Source organism: Hyaena hyaena, unplaced genomic scaffold (genome assembly GCF_003009895.1).
Source record: "Hyaena hyaena isolate Hyena2069 unplaced genomic scaffold, ASM300989v1 scaffold_393, whole genome shotgun sequence".
Lineage (NCBI taxonomy): Eukaryota > Metazoa > Chordata > Mammalia > Carnivora > Hyaenidae > Hyaena > Hyaena hyaena.
In genome coordinates, this window is record NW_024081025.1 from 1,357,566 (window position 1) to 1,378,365 (window position 20,800).

The 20,800-nt window shown below is 37.2% G+C and overlaps 1 protein-coding gene across 5 annotated transcripts in view; it reads left to right on the forward strand.

Moving 5' to 3' along the window:
• The window catches only part of PKIB (cAMP-dependent protein kinase inhibitor beta), a 108,794-nt gene that overhangs the window by 78,885 nt on the left and 9,109 nt on the right, over nucleotides 1–20,800 (forward strand). Inside the window, exon 3 of one of the 5 annotated variants that reach the window (XM_039251513.1) lies at nucleotides 5,469–5,573. The exons of 3 other annotated variants lie outside the window; for them this stretch is intronic. In XM_039251513.1, the coding sequence (XP_039107444.1) occupies nucleotides 5,486–5,573 (88 nt within the window). In that variant the 5' untranslated portion in view covers nucleotides 5,469–5,485. Of the gene's footprint in view, nucleotides 1–5,468; nucleotides 5,574–5,606; nucleotides 5,631–20,800 lie in introns of those variants that run through there. One more of the 5 variants, XM_039251512.1, reaches the window with a different exon arrangement.

Consider the following 20,800-nt stretch of genomic DNA (forward strand, 5'->3'; position numbering starts at 1 on the left):
TATAAGCAGAAGATAAAGTGCTGATAATTCAGGAAAGCCTTTCCCCCATCTTTCCCAAAAAGCACTCTTTTTCTATTAACTAATTTGCAGAAGTGCCACCATTAATGATTTGCTTCTTTGGTCTAAGACTGGAGTTTTTCTTGTAGGGAGTCACGCATACAGCATAGTTCTGTGAGTGAATTAAACAAGTATTTTCCAGGAGCTAGTGTGAATAGGATGAAGAGGAAGAGCACACTGGGAAGATCTATGGCAGGATCAGGGGCTAGGAAGAACAAGAGAAAATTGATGAAGAACAACTGTGAAGGGTGAAGAGCAGTTGGTCTGGGAGAGCCTGCAATTGCCTAGAGGCTATACTGACTATTGTAATGAGATTGTGTGCTGGATGTATTCTAATGGGATCGTGCAATATCTCCTGTGCTTTACTGCCTTCATTTATTCATTCTCAGTACTTGCCCTCTTACAAACAGCTGTTTTACATTGATCACATTTCAAAAGATTGTTTCTGATTTTTTTATTCAGAAGATGAACATCTATAAATGATACCACTCAAATATTAGTTGAATTAAGTGAGATCTTCAGTCCTGCCTTTTTTCTTAGTCCATTGTTTTTTATGATCTCTTTAAAAGACCCAAAGATATCTTGGTTAATATCATCCAGAATGTTCTGGCCCCTCAGGATAAAGAAGCTTTAGTGAGCAATTGTGTCTTCTATTTTCAATACATCCATGTTTCTATACTTCCTTTCTCCTCAGCTTCCCCTACAGTGAAGATCTTTAGAACTGTCTGTAATTATACTAATTTTCAGATTATTACAAATGAGTCAGCATTTTAGTAATTTATTCAGTTATTTTAATTACAAAAGATTTGGGGGAATTTTTCTTTTAATCTTTATTTTTAAGACAGAGAGAGACAGAGTACAAGTGGGGGAAGGGCAGAGAGAGAGAGAGGGAGACTTCAGAATCTGAAGCAGGCTCCACACAGAGTCTGACACAGGGCACGAACCCATGAGCTAGCTGTGAGACACAACCTGAGCTGAAATCAGCTGCTTAACCAACTGAGCCACCCAGGCACCCTAAATTTTTCTATATAAAATTCTTCAGCATCCTTAATCAAATGTCAAAGGACAACAATGAGAAATCTGATGTGAAATGGATCAGAGTGGCAAGGTGACTTGAAATGTCTTTCTTAGTTCAGAAATATTTCTAGGTCTAGGGTTTAAATATGCAAAACTTAAAATTCCAACAAAGTGCTTTTAGGTTCAATAACATAAGCTTCTCAGCTGCTCAGACAGGATCTACAAATCATGTGGATTTGTAGATCAGATCAATGTAGAGTTCATTTAGAAAGCACTCATTGAACAACTACTACCTACTATCTACACCTAGAACCTATTTGTTCCTGCCTCCTAGGAACAAATGGTCATCTAGGGGCAAAACAAGTCACCCGATGACCAAAACAAGTCACCCCTGCAGAACATTTATTGAAAAACATATTAAACTTCTTTAGTGGTGGCCTTCAGGGTTGACTGTTAGAGTGAACGGTGAAAAAGCCCAGAGGTTTGCTGATGTAGCCAAGACCATCATTATATGTTCTGATAGAGCAGCTCTGGGAAAAGTTAATTTTGTGATTTATTTAATTTTTAATCTACTCCAAGAAAATTCTTAATAAGCTCTGAAATTGGATGAATAGCTCTCTAAGGCTGTGCATGTGCCATTGATGTCCTTTGCTAAAACAACTATTCTTTTGGGTAATACATGTGTTAGCTCATAGCTCCCAATAATTTGGATATGGATTTGTGTTTGTGGTTTTTTCAGTGTATTATTAGGAAATCTGACCTCAAACCTTTACTCTAATTCAGTCATTCCCAAATTTGTGTGACAACATGAATCTCTTTGGGGGCTTGCAATTCATATGGTATCAGACACACCGAATTGGAGGCTCTAGTCTGTATTGTTAACAGACTACCCAGGTGAGCCTAATGAGCAGATAAGTTTGGGAAACACTGGTCTAGTTCATCTGGCTTAAGATTGATTTTAAGATAAATAGGCTTTTTACCTGCCCTTGCTCTCTCTCCTCCTCTATGTCTCTTCCTGTTAAGATTTTAAAAAAAAATCTTAGGAAGAGCTAATTTGCTTTAAATTTACTTTTACTTTTAGTCTCCAGGCTGGCATTGGTGAGATACAGTTTTCCCAAAGACCTCATTTTTTGGTCTCCTTTCTTTCCACAATTTAATCAAGTGTTAAGGTGAAAAATCTGGTTCTTCTCTGTGGCTCATAAGACAGAAGAGGAATTAATTTACACTGTCTGGTGTCAGGATGCATTATGATTATGTTGGCAAAGCTATAAAAAGAAAATATCCAAAGCTTATAAAAAAAAATTCCAAAGAGGTCACTGTTAAAACAGATGGATGAAGCAGAGTGCCTGATCATTTAGCCACTACTGAGCTAAAGGATATTTGAGCCAAGGTGTACATAGCTAGAGCAGTGTGGAGAAGGTCATCAAATCATTATTATAGCTTTCAAGGGGAGAGTTCAGAATTCTATAGTAAAATGCATATTTATTTGTCTTTATAAAAATGACTAAAAAGCCGAGTAAGTACATTTACAGTCAATTCTCAATTATTCCAAGGAAATCTAATAGTGGGTTTCCTTTGTTGCATTCTTTGGGGCCTTCCTTCTCTGAAATCAGAAAATGTCTTTCCACAAAATGCAAACTAAAGCTACAAAGATAGAGTACAACAAAAATAAACAAATAAATACATAGTCTAAAATTACACCCCTCCCCTAAAAAAAGTCTTATGGTCTTTAAATAAAGTTTATATTGACCTCTTACTATTTTCAGTGACTTCTGCTAATTGTTGTGATGGAAGATAAGTTGGAAGGTAAAAGTAACACACCTGAAAATAAAAGTAATTATAGAGATTATACCAGTAATAGAAATTTGCTTTCATTCTACCGTGAAAATTTTAAAACATCTGAATATGTGTGTTCACAGATTACACAATTATACTGTGCATATATATATGTATATATATATACACATATTATGTGATAGTTAATCAGAAGGATAAAGAGAGCAAAAAATTAATTTTTAATCAAACTTGCAAATATTATTGCAATCATACTAAATTTTTTAATGTTTATTTATTTGAGAAAGAGTGAGCATGGGAGGTACAGAGGGAGGGAGAGAAAGAGAATCCCAAGCGGGCTTCTTCTTGTCAGCACAGAGTGGGGCTTGAACCCACAAACCATGAGATCATGACCTGAGCCAAAACCAAGAGTCGGATTCTTTTTTTTTTTAATGTTTTATTTATTTTTGAGACACACACACACACACACACACACACAGAGTGTGAACAGGGGAGAGACAGAAAGAGAGGGAGACACAGAATCTGAAACAGGTTCCAGGCTCTAGCTGTTAGCACAAAGTCAGACATGGGGCTCAAACTCACGAACTGCGAGATCATTAACCTAACTGCAGTTGGACACTCAACTAACTAAGCCACCAGGCACCCCACTTTAAGGAATTTAATGGAGGTGGCAGAGCCTTGCACTATGTGTGGGACAACAGCATATCCCCTTTTCGTGAGTCTTTTGTGACTCGTGTCTTTAATGAGTGTGTCAAGCAAATAATGTCATACCTATGCTCCTGGAGAAAGGTTACTGTAGTTAAGATTTTGCCTGTAAAGACTGTGTACAATGGCAAGGCTGTGGAGGTATCCTGTGACTATTCCTTGTAAAGGTATATTGTGTCCCTTTAGTGGTAAAGGCTAACTATGGCTGAGAGGCTGTTGAAATAGGCATTGAATAGAACATATTAGCCAAATTTATAGTAGCAAAATATTTACCAGTTGCTGATTGGATGGAGTCAGCAATTTAAGTTATTAGGTTGTTGGGTGTAGAGGCCTTATTGGGATGGAACCATGGCATTATGGTCACAGCAATCCAGTATAGGCCACCATTCATTTAATCCAGATTTAGGGAACAGGCCAAATAAGGCTGTTAAATGAAATAGCAGTGGGATCAGGGAAGGGCTCACTCATTACCTGTTATATAACAAGTTTTTAATACTTGAAGACCTTGTTTTAGATTACATTGAATCATGTTAACTATTTTAATGGGGTTGAGGGGTTAGGGAATGGAAGGATGGGTCATGAGTTCTTATTTTGTTAAGCCAATATATAAGTATTAAAGACTTAACTTAAATCTTCACTTATCTTTTATTGGGTCAGAGTGTCCATGCCCATTATGGGATATTTTAGGGCAATGAGTGCTATAACCATAAGGGATTTAAGCTTGGCAAAAACTCTTATAGTTAAGGTGAGGCATACCTATTTACCTTCTACTTTATATTCAGCAACTCCCTTAACTGAATCCCTGATTATGGAGGATACCATGTTTAACTTTAGTGGGATTCCAAGATATAACTGTAATTTTAGCCATAGTATTGGTTAAGACCATGAAGGTTTGCCAATTAGTGAATTTCTGCAGATATTAAAGTTAATTCAGACCCCAGGTTGTAATTCACAGAAGCCAATCAATGTCCTTTTATCTTTTGCTATATACATTTTTCTAGTAAATTTTGGATTTCCAATTAGGCCAAATTATAGGCCTTTTCTTTAAGTTGTTTTTTTTTGTTTGTTTGTTTTCTTTCCTTATATTCAGGGTTCTTTCTTTCTTTCCATTTTTTGTTTGTCTGGTTATTGTTGTTGGTCACTGGATATACCTGGGGTGTGGGGGAGTGGTGTTCTCTACTCCTATCATATTTATAAGTTTCTTCCTGGAGAGAACCTTAAATCAGTATCATCAGAGTTGGAGGCCTCCCTCATAGCAATGGTTGGTTTATATGGTTTAAAGACCATGGGCTCAGGTTAGGTTTGAATTAACCCCTTCATTGTGCCACAAGGATACCATGGGTGTTTTGCTGAGGATTAGGATCTTTGCTTCAACAGAGACATGGAGACAAAGTGGAGCAGGGGAATGTCCTGGGCCCATCACCAGACTTGATCAAAACCCTCTTCCACTATAGCCCCACGTCTTCTGTCATGTGGACTTCTTTTCTCTCTCTCTCTCTCTCTCTATTCCGATTCCCTGAGAATATTTTAGGTTTTTAGCCACATAAAGTTGTAGCTTTCAGTTTCTGTCTGCACAATCACCTGTAATACAGACCTTCTGGGTGTTTGGGTAAAAGTTTAGGAACTTGGTAGCCTCCCTTGTAGGTGGTTGCCTCTTTGTCCAGGGAATGCCAGTCTTCCTGGGATCCAGGTCCACATCCAATAAAGTCATTTTGTCTATGGCTTGGATGGAGACTATATGGCCAATGATTACAAGATTAGCCCTTTGGTGTGCTAGCAGGTAGCAATAACTGAACAAAGCCTAGGTACATTGGCTATGAGTTTTGCTTTGGTAGACCAGTTGACTACCAATGTTCCTTCCTCCCCCTACCTTTTTTTTTTTTTTTTTTCACCAGCCCCTGGGCCACAGGCCATGACGGATGTGCACCTCGATACTCCTGAGGGTCAGGAGAATGCAAGCAACAGTGGCAAGGGAAGCAGCGGCACAGGAAACCAGCAAGGTCACTACCCTTGCATGAACAACTACAAGTGGGATGCCATGCTAAATTCCCTGATAGGTGGTGATCTTTATTTCCACAAACCTCACAAAAGGCTATCTATGGGCCTGTCCCAGAGGTGCACAATTACAATGTCTGTATAGCTTTCCCAAGCAGCCAGTGATAGTCATCAGGCCAGATGTGGTAAGGTAGATTGATCCTTGGTGAGCAGAGATCACCTGCCAAACAGACCAAACCTGATACCACCAGATTATGCCAGTGTATGGTCAAACAACAACAGTTTTTATAGTGGGGGCAAGAGAGTTTTAGGGTGGAGAGTGAGGGCAATGGGCTGACAAAGACAACAGAATACCACACCACCAAGCCTACCAGCAATTAGCTGTCCTATCTCAGGCAGACTTATCATATCACAAAATCAGTTCACTTAGCCAAGAATAATTAATTAAGACTGACCAGGAGTCTTCAGTCATGGTGGAGCATATTGTGCAGTTTGTAGCACTAGTGGTTTTTATTTAAAGTGTCTTATTCACCCTTTGGTAAGGGAGAGATTCCTGTCCTGGGGATATGGGGATGGCTAAACACACAGTTTTTGACACTGAACAGATCAGATCAACAACAAATTATTAGTCGCATATATTTACAGCTCAAGGAAAAGGATGTTGTAGGCTATGCTGGGCCTCATAGGGATTATAGTCAGGAACAGTGTGAACAACCAAGAGCTATAGGAGGCAGACTTGTAGTAACAAGAGTGTGTGATGCCTCTTGGTTCTCACAAGGGGATATGACTGGTTTGTTTGAATAATTCCACACGCTGGCAAAACCACTATCTAGGGATAAGTAGGGACTGTGCCTGGTCCCTTTGATAAGGAGTGTTTGGCTAGGGTACCCTATCCGTGAAAGCAGAGTGAAGAGGGAAACTTATGCTTAGGCCATTTGGACTCTCCCAGTTTTACCAAATGTCAGGGCAGCATTTAATATTGAGCCTTAATTTAGGCCTTACACCATGGAGAAATGAATTCTGTGTATGATTGTGACTCAGTTGGAAATTTACCCCAGAGAGAATAAATTCTAATGTGGAAGTGAATGATTATACTTGGAATCACAAGACTATTTTCTTCTATGAAGGAAAAATGGGGATTTATGAGTTAAAATAAGTTCTATTAAAGAATAATGCATTTACATTATCGCATATCTTTTTTTTTTTTTTTTGACTGAGCAAAATGCATATCTTCCTGATACATGGATAAGAAACTGCTGAGGGGCTCCTGGCTGGATCGGTGCATAGAGTATCCAACCTTTGTTTTTGGCAGTGTACGTTTGAGCCTCATGTTAGGTGTAGAGATTATATTAAAAAAATAAAATAAAACCCCTTTGTCTCCACCACTATCCCATGAAACAAGAAAGTAAACATTATTTATAAAAAAGAAAGAAATTATTAAAACTTAGCTAGAACTTCCTTTTATGGTATAAAGGAAGACTTAATGTCCTTTAGAAAGCCCTAGTAAACAATACTTTAAAATGTAGAACATATTCTCAAAACTTTTTTTAATGAATGTTCAGGTTGGCAAATAAGAGAATACTTCATAAGCCCAGAACAATGAGAAATCACAAATCTAAAAGCATGCAAGTGGTGTACTCACTTCCCTGAGTTCCCCAGCAATTCACATCTTTTGTTTTAAAAAGCCATGTTCTGGGGACAACGAAAGAAACTTAGGAACCACTCAAGTTGGAATATCAAATTGGGTCCCCAGCATAAGGTTTAGGCTGCTGAAGAGTGTAACATGCTCAGCCCAAGAGTAATGTGGCAACACCCTAACCTTCAAAGGAAGACAGCAAGGATACTTGCCAGTCTTGTCCTGATTTGGGTTGGGTGGAAAAGGAGGGGTGTGGAATTCTCCTGATCTTTTATTACCAAAAGTGGAACCTTGCAGAAGTTTACAACTTTGTTGTCTGAAAAATTCCATGCTAAATTTAAATTTAATTTAAATTTAATTTAAAGCTAACCAATTTGATAGTGCTCCCTGACCCCACTAAAGGCAAAGTCAGAGCCTATATAAAGGAAAACACTTTAATTTGGGCCTTGGGTAATTTCAAGGAAAAGGTTTTATAAAACATGAATTCACACCAAAAATCATAAAACATGCAAGGAAATAGAGTCTCTTTCTTATGTGTCTAATTGGAATTCCCAAGGAAGTAATAAAGGATAAAAGTAATATGCAAAGAAATAATACCTGAAAATTTTCCCAAATTGATGAAAGTCTCAAACTTAGGAATCCTAACAAATCTTAAGAAGGAAAAACAAGGGGCGCCTGGGTGGCTCATCAGTTAAGTGTCTGACTTCATTCAGCTCAGGTCATGATCTCATGGTTCATGGGTTCGAGCCCTCATCGGGCTCTGTGCTGACAGCTCAGAGCCTGGAGCCTGTTTCAGATTCTGTGTCTCCCTCTCTCTCTGACCCTCCCTTGTTCACGTTGCCTCTCTCTCTCTCAGAAATTAAAAAAAAAACACATATTAAAAAAAGAAGGAAAAACAAAAAGGTAACTAGTCATTTTGTGATGACATTTTAGAACACCAAAGAGATAAATCCTGAAAATAAGTCAGAAAAAAAAAAAAAGACTCCATGAACCACAAAGAATGACAATGACAATAATATCAACAGTGTATTAGTCAGGGTTCTCTAGAAAAACAGAACCAAAAGGATATATATTTATTTATTATAAAGAATTGACTCATGCTGTTATGGAGAATGAGAAATTCCCAGATCTGTAGTCAGCAAGCTGGAGACTTAGATGAGACAATGGTAAGTTCCATTCTAAGTCTGAGGGTCTGAGAAGCAGGAGAGCTAAGGGTGTAAGTTTCAGTCTCAGTCTGAGTCTGAAGCAGGGTAGAGACTAATGCCCCAGCCTTGAGACAGTCAGGCAGAGAGACCAAATTCTTCCTTGCTTAGTCTTTTGTTATATTCAAGTATTCAGTGGGTTGGACAATGACCATCCACACTGGGGAAGGCAGTCTTCTTTATTCAGTCTACTGATACAAATATTTCCCAGAACCACCCTCACAGACACCCTGAATATTGTTTAAACAAATACCTGGAATCCTGTGGCTCAGCCAATACAATACATAAAATTTTCATATTCCGCAAACTTCTTAAACAGCAAAAATGGAATAAGGTAGGAGAGTATTGTGAAGTGCTTCTAAAAGGTAACTTCAACCTAGAGTAGTATATCTTGCAAGAATGAGGGTCAAATAGATCTTTTCAGATATACAAAAACCACTAGTTGCCCCAAAGGAATTTCTACAAACTGTACTTTAGGAGAAAAGGGGGAATTATCTCAATTTCAATGTGCAAAAAAGAATGTTGTGAGAATATGATGGTATTATGGATATAAAGAAGAATGTAGTTCTTAAATACGTGCTGAAATACTTGATATGAAGTGTTCTGTCATCAGAAGCTTGCTTTCAAATGGTTGAACAAAAACTGTGTGTATGTTTAGGGAGAGAGAGCAAATATAGCAAACTGTTAACAATTTTTTAAATTAGTAGAGGTTATACACTGTTCTTTCAATTTATCTGTATGACAATATTTAAATACAAAATTCAAGGGAAGATACTATAACTTGAAGCCATTTATTTAATAATCCTAGAATTTTGTCACAAATTATTATAAGCCCCATCTATTTTCTCCATGACCAACAATCTTCCCATAAATATCTAGTTTCCTGGTGTTTCCTCTCTGTGAACCCTCCAAGATCACCAGCAGTGGTTCAGTGACCACATTACCAGTCATGCCCTATTCATAAATCAAGGGTCCATATATATATGTGTCTATTTTATTCTATTATTTTCTCTATCCTTGCAGAATAGCACACTATCTTAATAACTAATACTTTGCAATGAATCTTTATATCTGATAGTGTAAGCTCTTAAACTTTATAATGAGTTTTCATTGTAAGTCCTTCTACCATTTTCCTTTCTTTTTAAGTAAGAAGCTATACTTGGTCTGTTGCATTTATATATAAATTTTGTAATGAGCTTATCACTCTTATTATTGTGGATTTGTTAATATAAGTTCCATTTTTAATAGTCTTCTAACAATCCTCCTTCACCTCAGTCTCTATTTGCGGACAATGCATCTTATGCATACTTTTATATGTGACTTAGAAATGTTCATGGTTTTACAGTGCTCAGAGGAAGAAATACAGTACCTTTTAAAAATTATTTTTAAAAGATTTTTTTTTTTTTGAGAGAGAGAGAGTACAAGTGGGGGAGAAGGGCAGAGGGAGAGGGAGAGAGAATCCAAAGCAGGCTCCACACCAAGCACTAAACCTGGAGCCAAAATCAAAAGTCAGGTGCTTAACCGACTGAGCCACCCAGGTGCCTCAACACCATCTCTTATTGGCATTCATTGTCTTTGCAATTTGGGTTCTAGTGATCTTATTTTTCCAGCTCTATATGGCTTAACATTCCATGAGAGCTAGACAGTTCCTTTTCCTTTAATTGGAAGATGCTTTTGACCCTCACTTCATGATTTAGCTTAAGATATTTTCCTGGCTTGGTAAGCCTTTTCATGTCTTTTTTATCTATATGTATCCCTTCCAAATATTAGGGCCCAATGTGTATTCTACAGCTTCTGTGAAGTTTTTCTTAATTACCCCCAAATTCAATAACGTTTTCCCTTTTATATTTCTTTTTTAAAGTTTATTTATTTTGAGAGAGACAAACAGCAAAGAGGAGGAGCAAAGAGCAAGGGAGAGAGAGAATCCCAAGCAGACTCCATGCTGCCAACAGAGTCTGATGAAGGGGGTTGATCCTATGAACCATGAGATCATGAACCTGAGCTGAAACCAAGAGTCGAAGCTTAACCAACTGAGCCACCCATGCACCCCTCCCTTTTATATTTCTATAGCATTTTCCATTTATATTAGTATTTGAATATATCATATATTGACTTCTGTTTTTACATTCCCTTTAATGTGTATGCATTTCATCTGTACAATTAGGTTATACACTGTTTCAGAGTAAAGACCACATATTATGCTTTTTGTGTGCATCCCCACTCTGTTAATCATAGTGTTTTGTCTTATTTGACACTATTTCTCTGAATTCTCACACTGAATGAAGGATATAGTAGATGCTCAGTAATAATTGGTTGAATGAACACTGAGTCTCTGTTCAACAAATATTTGGTGAGGTGTAATAGAAAGAGCAGCATATGAGGTGTCAGGTGAAATGGGTTCTGGTCTTGCCTCTGCCACTTGCTAGCTCCGTTGCTTGGGCCAAACCATTTCATTTTTATGATTGCCTGTTTTCTCGCCTTTAAAACGAAGATAGTAATGACTACCCCATAGTGCAGAATCATATGCACTGAATCTCACTCAAGTGACTTAAAACCATGTGTGTTCAGGGCACCTGGGGGCTCAGTCGATTAAGCATCTGACTTCGGCTCAGGTCATGAATTCACAGTGTCGGGCTCTGTGCTGACAGCTCAGAGCCTGGAGCCTGCTTCAGATTCTGTGTCTCCCTCTCTGTCTGCCCTTTCCCTGCTCGCACTCTCTCTCTGTTTCTCAAGAATAAATTTAAAAATGTTAAAAAAAATTTTTTTAAATAATGTGTTCACATGTTTATGCCTTTTTTCACATAATGAAAATCTTCATTGTAGAAAATTTAGAAAACACAAAGTTCAAAGAAGAAAAGAAAAATTATGTATAATAACACCACTCAGAAAAAAAAACCCTACTGTTAAAACTTGGGATATTTCCCTCATGTTTTCCTGTGCATATATTTTGAAAATTAATATATACTAGTTTTGAATTGTTTATTATGTCTGTTGAATATATTTTAGATATCATTTTTTTCATGATTCATTTTTTCTATTGAGCTTATATAATATTAAACAGTAACAGAATTAATATTATATATTTAATATAATATTAAATAGTAAGAGAATTTAGTATTTTTACAAAAGTTTTATAAAAGTTAACTGCATCCATATAACTAATTTTACTTCTATTAACTTAATTGTAGACAAACATCAGTATACATAATTTAATGAACAAAAATATTTCAACAGTATGACTTTTCTTTCTGAAGTTATGTCTATTTGGTTGGGAATTTTTTTTTTTTTTTTTTGCCTGTATGACCCAGAAAATCCTCAAAACAACTTTAAAACTTTTGCTACTGTGGTTGATTGAATTTTGTGCTTGATGAAACACTAAAATGATTCCTACTTCTGCAAAGAAAAATGAAGTACTGAAGAGAACTTAGAAAACAAACCAGAGCTTGAAAAGGCTCAATCATTTCTCCTTTTTTCTCAGTTAGAAGAAAAAAAAAAAGAAAATTAAATCTATTCAAAAAGGAACTAAGAGACAGCCTCCGAAATTTTTTATACATTGATGCAATAGAAGAAAAAGACATTACTGGAACTTTTAAAGTTATGTGAATTTAAAAAAGCATCTTATATCAATCTTATCCAATGCAATTAAGGAAAGGTTTGTGGGGGTGCCTGGGTGGCTCAGTCTGTGAAGCGTCTGACTTAGTCCCCGGTCATGATCTAGTAATCTGTGAGTTCAAGCCTCATGTTCGGCTCTGTGCTGACAGCTCAGAGCCTGGAGCCTGCTTCAAATTCTGTGTCTCCCTCCCTCTCTCTGCACCTCCCCCATTCATGCTCTGTTTCTCTCTGTCTCAAAAATAAACACTAAAAATTTTTTTTTTTAAATAGATTATTGTCAAGTTGGTTTCCATACAACTAAAACAATTTTTTTTTAAAGGAAAGGTTTGTGGATGATTTTTAGCCCTTAGTCATGTTCTTTATTTTGCCATTGTGTTTGGGCTTTTGGTTATGCCTATTTTACATAGTTTGTAAAAGCCTAGCTTTCTAGGACATTTTCTCTTTTTCAACTTTCATTAAAAATTTAGAATTACATTGGATTGGAAACAATTATATTTTAAAAGATATGATAAAATGATTTATAAAAGATACAATAAAATGGTATCAAATAAATACAATCCAACATTAAAAATATAGGCAGATAGGTATATAAGATATTTATGTGCATCTATGTATGTGAGCACTGAAAACATTCTGGAAGGATATGCACCAGAATTATACTAGTGCTGTCACTGGATAATGGGATAAAAGGCAATTTGTTTTTTCTTCTTCTAGAAGAACTGTCATTTTTTTTTCCAACAATGAGTATGTGTTACTTTCATATAACAAAAGAAAATTCATTTCAAAAAAGAGAAGTGGAAAGATAATTATTTCATTCAATAAACAACTTCTATGAGAGTACCTACTGAGTGAGTGCCAGGTATGACTTAGTGGTACGGATGCATCGGTGAAACAGCCTGCAAAAACCTATGCCTTTGTAGAGTTTATATTCTCGTGAAAGGAGATAGGCAGTAAATAGCAGTTCAATCCTACTAAGTTAAATATGTGTCAAAACTACTCAGTGCTAAGGAAAATAGAACAATGTAAGGGAGGTCAGGAGCTACAGGGAGAAGACATTGTTTTAAATTGGGTGGTGAGCCTTACTGAGAAAGCAGAATTCTCTCATGTATTTTGTGACCCTTGTAATTCCTCACCATATTACGTCATTATGTTAATACTCAGATTAAGAATTGTTCTTCAGGAATCATGAAGAAAGTGATCATTTCAATCCCATTTTAACTATTAATGAAAGATTTAAATGTGGTTTGTTGCTGAAAGTATATGAACCGGTTATCCTTAGGGAGAAAACATGAATGGTGTAAGGGAGATTCAGTCTTCTGTCACAGGTGGCTAATCTGGAACAGAAAGGTAGCCAACTTTGAGGTATTTGTGTGGAGGAATTTGGGGACCAGATTGTGAATTTTTTATGCTCCCTTTTTCCTTAAACACCAAGTTACCTGGCTCTGTGGCACAATGGATAGTGCATCAGACTTCCTTAAACACCAAGTTTCTGGAAATATCTTTGGGTTAATTTTTTTCTTGTCTTTATAACTCACAATGTCAGAAGCTGTCTCTAGAGCCAAATCAAATGCAGACTTTACCAGGATAATCAATGTTCTATTATGATAATCTATTTAGTGCCTGTAAATTAATATGACTGATTTCTGAACAAATTTCATTTGTGTAGTTGTTAACCAAGCACATTTTACGTCAATTAATTTGTTGGGTTCCAAAGTAGTAAATAGGTAATATTAATTCTACTTTTGATAAATGTGGAAACTTAATTAACAGAGAAGTTAAATAAATGTCTTGTGGGAGGTCTCAGGTTTATTAGATGGCAATGCAAGATTCAACCATATGCTCACATTTAGGTGACCAAGCTCTCCATTGCTCCATTTGGACTGCTTAACAAATATGAGGACTAATTAAAGGGCAGTCATCTGAAGGGCGTGTTAAGGTAGTTTAGTAATTCTGTCATTGCTCAAAGGTCTGCTTTTAAATCTTCACTTGGAATAGAATTTTTCCAAATATACGCTTATCTAAATTACTTAAGGAGGCTTAGAAAAAACCTAAAGTTGGGGTGGTGAGGTGGCTTAGTTGGTTAAGCATCAGACTTTGGCTCAGGTCATGATCTCACCATTTGTGAGTTCAAGCCCCCCATCATGCTCTGCACTGACAGTTCAGAGCCTAGAAACTGCTTTGGATTCTGTGTCTCCCTCTTTCTCTGCCTCTTCACTGCTCACACTTTATATCTCTCTTGCTCCAAAATAAATATACATTAAAAAAAAGAAAAAAACCTGAAGTCAGTACAAAGAAATGGGTGATCAATTGGGATAACTTTTAATTAAAAACAGTCCACTATAAAACATAATGTTATATTTTAAACATAGTATTATTCTACCATTATATTAAATATGAGTATAAAGTGGATTGCACTGATGGATTATAAAAGTATTTTCAGAGGTGGAATATATATGTAGCTTCCTAAAGTAATGGCTTTGGTGGGTAAGGTACACTTTTACATATATAAATTTTTGTATGTTAGTAAAAGTAGTTCTTTTGTATCACTGCATTTTTTTCTTTTGAAGGCAGATAAACATATATAAGTTATGTAAGTTTTCTGAAATAAAAACATGCCGTTTAAAGTGCCCATGCTTGGGGCGCCTGGGTGGCTTAGTCGGTTAAGCGTCCGACTTTCGCTTAGGTCATGATCTCGCGGTTCGTGGGTTCGAGCCCCGCGTCGGGCTCTGTGCTGACTGCCAGCTCAGAGCCTGGAGCCTGTTTCAGTCTGTGACTCCCTCTCTCTCTGACCCTCCCCTGTTCACGCTGTCTCTCTCTCTCTCCTAGAAATAAATAAAACATTTAAAAAAAAAAAAATAAAGTGCCCATGCTTAAGCTATTGCTTTAGATGAACTCTACATTGGAAGAATAATTATGGAACTATTTTTGCCATAGATATACTACTCCCAGTAATAATCATAGGCAAAGAAAATAAGCCCAGAGGATAAAGGGTTTTATTTCCTCCTTGTTGAGAATGGAAATGGTAAAAGAGGATTAGATTAAAAGAGGAATAAATTAAAACTACAGGATTTTGTCTATTTAAAGTGTTAGAAGGATGCCTAGGTGGCTCCGTCAGTTAAGTGTCTGACTCTTGATTTTGGCTCAGGTCATGATCTTAACGGTTTGTGGGACTGAGCCCCACATATGGCTCTTCATGGACAGTGTGGAAGCTGCTTGAGATTTTCTCTCTCCCTCTCTTTCTGCCCCTCCTCCGTTCATACTCACTCTCTGTCAAAATAAAAAGAACTTTTTAAAGTGTTAGAGGATTGCATATTTGCACAAGGGAAAGCTGATTAATTGTATGTAACTGACTTTAGGTTGGGCAGTCTGTTCACAGTTTAATGTTTATGAACCCCTCGGAGAGGGCTGATGTCTGAATACTATTTAGATGCCTTGGGTGAGGGTGATTCCATAAGAGTTTTTATATTAACTCCTGCTCTGCATATGACAATTGATGTTACCCGCACCTATAACTAGTCTACATTCTGCCCACAAAGCTACTTTATTGTTAATGTAATAAAATTCGTTTTAATATTTGATTAAATGAATTTTCAGTCTTTATTAAAAATATTAATAATTAAAAGCACCTTCACTGGCTGTGTTTGCCTGCCCATAATTTATGGTTATCAGCTATGAATTCAATATTTATTTATTGAATTTAATAGGCAACTATGTGCCAGTCCACACGCTAGGCAGAAGGATACAAAGACATTTCTACTGTGACCACGTTGGTCAGATTAACTTCTCTTTTTCTCCTTCCTATTGATGTCATCAAAAGTCACTTGACAGTTTAAAACCACTGTCTCATTAAAAAAAGGAACTGACTTCTCAGGACTTGCATTTAAACCCCCTGCACAGACAGGCTATGTTCACTCTGAGATGGGAATGGTGCAAGCAAACTATATAATCCTCAAAATTATTTCATTTTCCCAGTAGTGCAAATTCAGCTTGAAGAATCCCTGGGCTTGTTTTGCAATCTTGGAAGACTTTGTGTCCAAAAATGATTGGAAAAAGGCAAAGATGAGAAGTGGATGATCTGAGAGCAGTCTCTCATTGGAATTTGCTAGCCCTTTCTCTGGGACCCCACTCCAGGCAGCCCTTCTCTTTTGAAACTAACCACTCCCTCCTATGTGCGGAAGGGGGAGCTGCATGGAACGGAGCCTCTCCAGGGCTCCAGTTGAAGCAGGGGAAGTCGTTACTTACTGTGGCAAATCCCAGTTACTAGCACAGTGCTTTGAAAAGAGTCAGGGTTAAATAAGTACTTTTGAATCGAATCCAAACACTTCCTTCAGTAGGCTCCACCACCTTAATGAAGTAAGAACACACTGCTATTTGAATCCTTCAATTGGAAAGGAAAATGTGAGAAATAAATGAGAATGGAGGAATACAGCAAGGTTTCATGTAAAGTGGGGAAAAAATAAAAATGGTTTCTTATAATTCAAGCTAAGTGCTCTCAATTCTAATCTCTCAGAAGGATAGAAATAAAAAGGTGGGAAGTAAAAGGCCAAACCTATGTAAGATGTAAGATAGGAGGGATGCTCTGCTACAGTTTATAACCATTTAGAATTACATTCACCTAAAGGAGAACTGAAAATATCACTGCGTATCCTGGATACCACCTACCATGCGTAAAACACACACACACACACACACACACACGCATGCAAGCATACACGCAAGTGCACACGCACGCACAGCCCAAGATAATGTACTAATAATTAGGGAAATCTGTTTCAAAGAAAAGCGGGGAGAGAAATGAAAATGGTAGAAAGAATACTGTCTGAATTTAGAAAAGACTTTAATACAAATCGGCTGGTCAATGTTAATGTTGTTAATGATATGTTAATGTATCACTTCCGTGTCTGGGTCTGCATCACTTAAGTTCAAAGGTCCTTTGGGGAAGCTGCAAAGGGTAGGAATAAGCTTATGGCAAACTAACTCCATACAGTCCTTAATGGAGGGCGTGTTTGGGGTAAGTTTTTCTAGCAGGAAATTAAAGAGTAGGGTGACCAGTGAAATGTGACCCTGCACTCAAGGGTGTTGCATGCTTAGTGCAGTTAATCCTTTTATCTTTAGCCACACGGGTCCACATTATTATCTTAAATGACCCTATCTTAGTATAACAACGTGATTGTGCCAGAAAGGTATTCAGATTTGTTCATTATTTTACCTGGGAGATTATAGGAAAATCAATTTGACTTTATATTTAGAATTTTGTAGGTCTAAGTTGTCAAAAATTCTGTGTGGTAAAAATAGCTTTCATGCATCTACTAGTATATGTTGACAGATCTGTTTATATCATTATCAGGCAAGAATCTCAGCATGGGAAATCATATGTGTCAATAGACAAGAGGTAGAATTTCCTCTGGCTTATACTTGAGGCACAGAAACTCTAAAAGTAGAGAAGTTTAAACAAAAGGTCTCTAAGTTAAAAAATAATTTTTACACAGGTATACATCTCATTTAAACTCTATTTAGCCTAAAATGGTCTTGATACTTAGGTGAATAGATGTGTTAGGATTCCCATTTTTAAATATTTTTATTTATTTATTTATTTATTTCTAGGAGAGAGAGAGAGACAGCGTGAGCAGGGGAGGGTCAGAGAGAGAGGGAGACACAGACTCTGAAATTGGCTCCAGGCTCTGAGCTGGCAGTCAGCACAGAGCCCGACACAAGGCTCGAACCCACGAACCGCAAGATCATGACCTAAGCGAAAGACGGACGCCTAACCAACTAAGCCACCCAGGCGCCCCAGGATTCCCATTTTTAGAGGGGGGATACTTTTGCTTTATTTCCAAAGAGTAGGATTTGAGGTCAAGAAAGGGACTGAAAAGATCAGAATGTGTTTGATCTCACCAGACTGGGGGATTCCTTTTTGTAGTGTGTGGGCCTAGCATAGCACCTGACACTTAATAATTTCGTGGAAACTTGACAAATTTTGACTGGATGAATAAATAAGCATCTGTTTTTGTTGGTCCACATTGAGATGCAATTGCAATAGTTCTCTCACCTCGTTTGGAAGAAATTTTTATGTTCCAAAATGAATTCTTGCAAAATAACAATCTGTAGGCAGAGAACTGAAGAATCCTAACATAATATATTAAGCTGGAGAGAGCCAGATGAGGAATTTGCTTATTAACTGAGAACAGTGTATGTCTCTCTTTATTTCATCCTCTCTTTTGACCAGGAAAAGCAGTGACTTTCCAAAATACATGTTCTTCCTTGTTACTTTAAGTGTTTTTTCAGATACCTGGACTTATACCACAGAACTGATTTAGCAGGTGAGAAGTTTATTTCAAGTCTTACATGCAGAATGAGTAGTAGTTTCACTGTGGGAGATGAAGTGAGTGATATGGATCCAGAAATTAGAAAAAAGGTAACCACTTTCTTGCAGTCTTGGCTTCAAGTAAGGAAGCTTAAGAAAAAGAACGCACATGAGCTAAGATCATCTCAGTTGGGAGAGAAAGAAGTTGCAAAAACTTTTGTTTATAAAATCTTTTTAAAATTTTTTAAAATTTATTTTTGAGAGAGAGAGAGAGAGCACAGGTGAAGGAGAGACAGAAAGAGAGGGGGACAGAGGATCAGAAGTAAGCTCCGTACTGACAGCAGCAATCCCAATGCAGGGCTCAAACTCACAAACTGTGAGATCATGACCTGAGCTGAAGTCAGACGCTCAATTGACTGAGTCACCCAGGTGCCTGTGTTTATAGAAACCTAAAAAAAAATATTTTAAGCATTTTTTTATTTTGAGAGAAAGGGAGAGAGAGAAAGCCAAGGAGGGGCACAGAGAGAAGGAGAGAGAGAATCCCAAGGAGGCTCTGCACTGTTAGAGCAGAGCCCGAACCCATGAACTGTGAGATCATGACCTAAGGCTAAACCAAGAGTCAGACACTTAAATGACTGAGCCAACCAGGTGCCCCAAACTTTTGTTTATGATTATGCTTATAGCATACACTTTTTTTCTTAGGAGGCTCTTCTGAGCCCACTGGGAGCTGACCAATGATTTTGTATATATGATGTATATATATACATATATACATACAACACACACACACACACACACACATATTTTCCATCATGCTTCATTTAGCTTGGACATCTTTGTCCTCTTTGGTTGTGCTGGTGTTGAATTTTCAATATTGTGGAGACTGCAGAGATGCTGGGATCTGTATCTATGACTGTTTAATGGTCTTTTGGTAAAGCAGCCTGAAAATTGTGTATTTTCAACAGAGATGAAAGAGATGTAAGTCATATCACCCTGCTGGGGGCTTGCAAGGACTTCTGTGAAATCCCCAAATGTCCAAATGGTTTCAGCTCCCGTAAGCATTCACAGTTGACAAAACAGTACTCCTCCAGATTCATCTACTAAGAGGAAGGGTTGCTGCCTTAGTTAGCAAACATAAATATAATTAGCTTTTTAAGTCCAAACTCTAAAAGAACTTGGAAGTTAATCTCTCTTCTATGTTTGTTAGTAGTGTTTCCTCATCTTTCTATAGGTTATGTATTTTTTAAACGTCACAAAGCATTTGAAGAGACTGATTCTCTCTACTTTATATACAATGTTGATGAAGAAAGAATTAACTGAAAATGAAAGCAAACAGACATTTATGTGGGCAGTTAGAATTGCAGTTCAGGAGCCACAGACTGAGGTGGAAACTCAAATCGTGTTCCAAGGAAGGCAAAGATGGGAGCAAGGTTATATAAAGGTAGAATGTTAAGGAGTGTAGTTTTCATTTAGGTCCTCTGCAAAACAGGAATTGAAGTTAGGTTAACTGGGATTGGTTTATGCAAACAAACGGTTGCAGCTTGTTAAACCAAACTGGCTTCTTTAGAAGTGAAAACCATGGACAATCCAGTTTTCATGGTGAGGAGGAAATTCAGTCTAGGCTGAGGGCTTGCAGCTGGCTTAAAAGTTCAGAAAGTTCGTAATTTCTCCACTGAGGACATGCATAAATTCCTCCTCCCTTATGGCTTCCTGGCTCTATTTTAAAAATTTGTTTTAAATTTGTTTTATTTGAGAGAGAGGGAAAGAGGGTGAAAGAGGATGCAAGTGGAAGGGGGCTGAGAGAGAAGGAAAGAGAGAGAGAATCCCAAGCAGCCTCCACATGGAGCCTGACTCAGGACTTAAACTCACTAACTGTGAGATCATGAACTGAGCCAAAATCAAGAGTTGGATAGTCAAGTGACTGAGCCACCCAGGCACCCCATCCTGGCCTTATTTTAAAGGAGGTTTTCTTAGCTAGGCTTGCTTGCTTGCTCCATTTTGAAATCCTCTTTTACTGTATATATAATCATCCCTCTAAAAAAACATCAGGCATATGTAATCAATGTTGCATAGGACAATTACAACAGACAGGTAGGATGGCTGTTTGGTACAGGGAGAGGTCTACACTTAAAGATACACCATTTTTTGGTAAAATTATCGAAATAATCACTTTTAGAGCCTTTCTGTGCTAGAATATCTGTGTATTCATAGTTTTGACAGGTGAATGTGTTTCAATTCTTATAAATCACAACAATAATATATGCTCATTGTTACAGTTAATATATGTAAGGAAGTACCAAAAAATGATTAATATTCTCTTTGTTCTCTCTTGCATTCCCAACTAGCATTTTTTATTCTTTTTACAAAATTGAGATCATATTATATTCATTGCTTCCCCCCACACACACTGTAAATATTACTTTTAAATTTTGCTTTATTTTACATGTGTCAAGGATGCATCTTCATAGGTAGATTTAA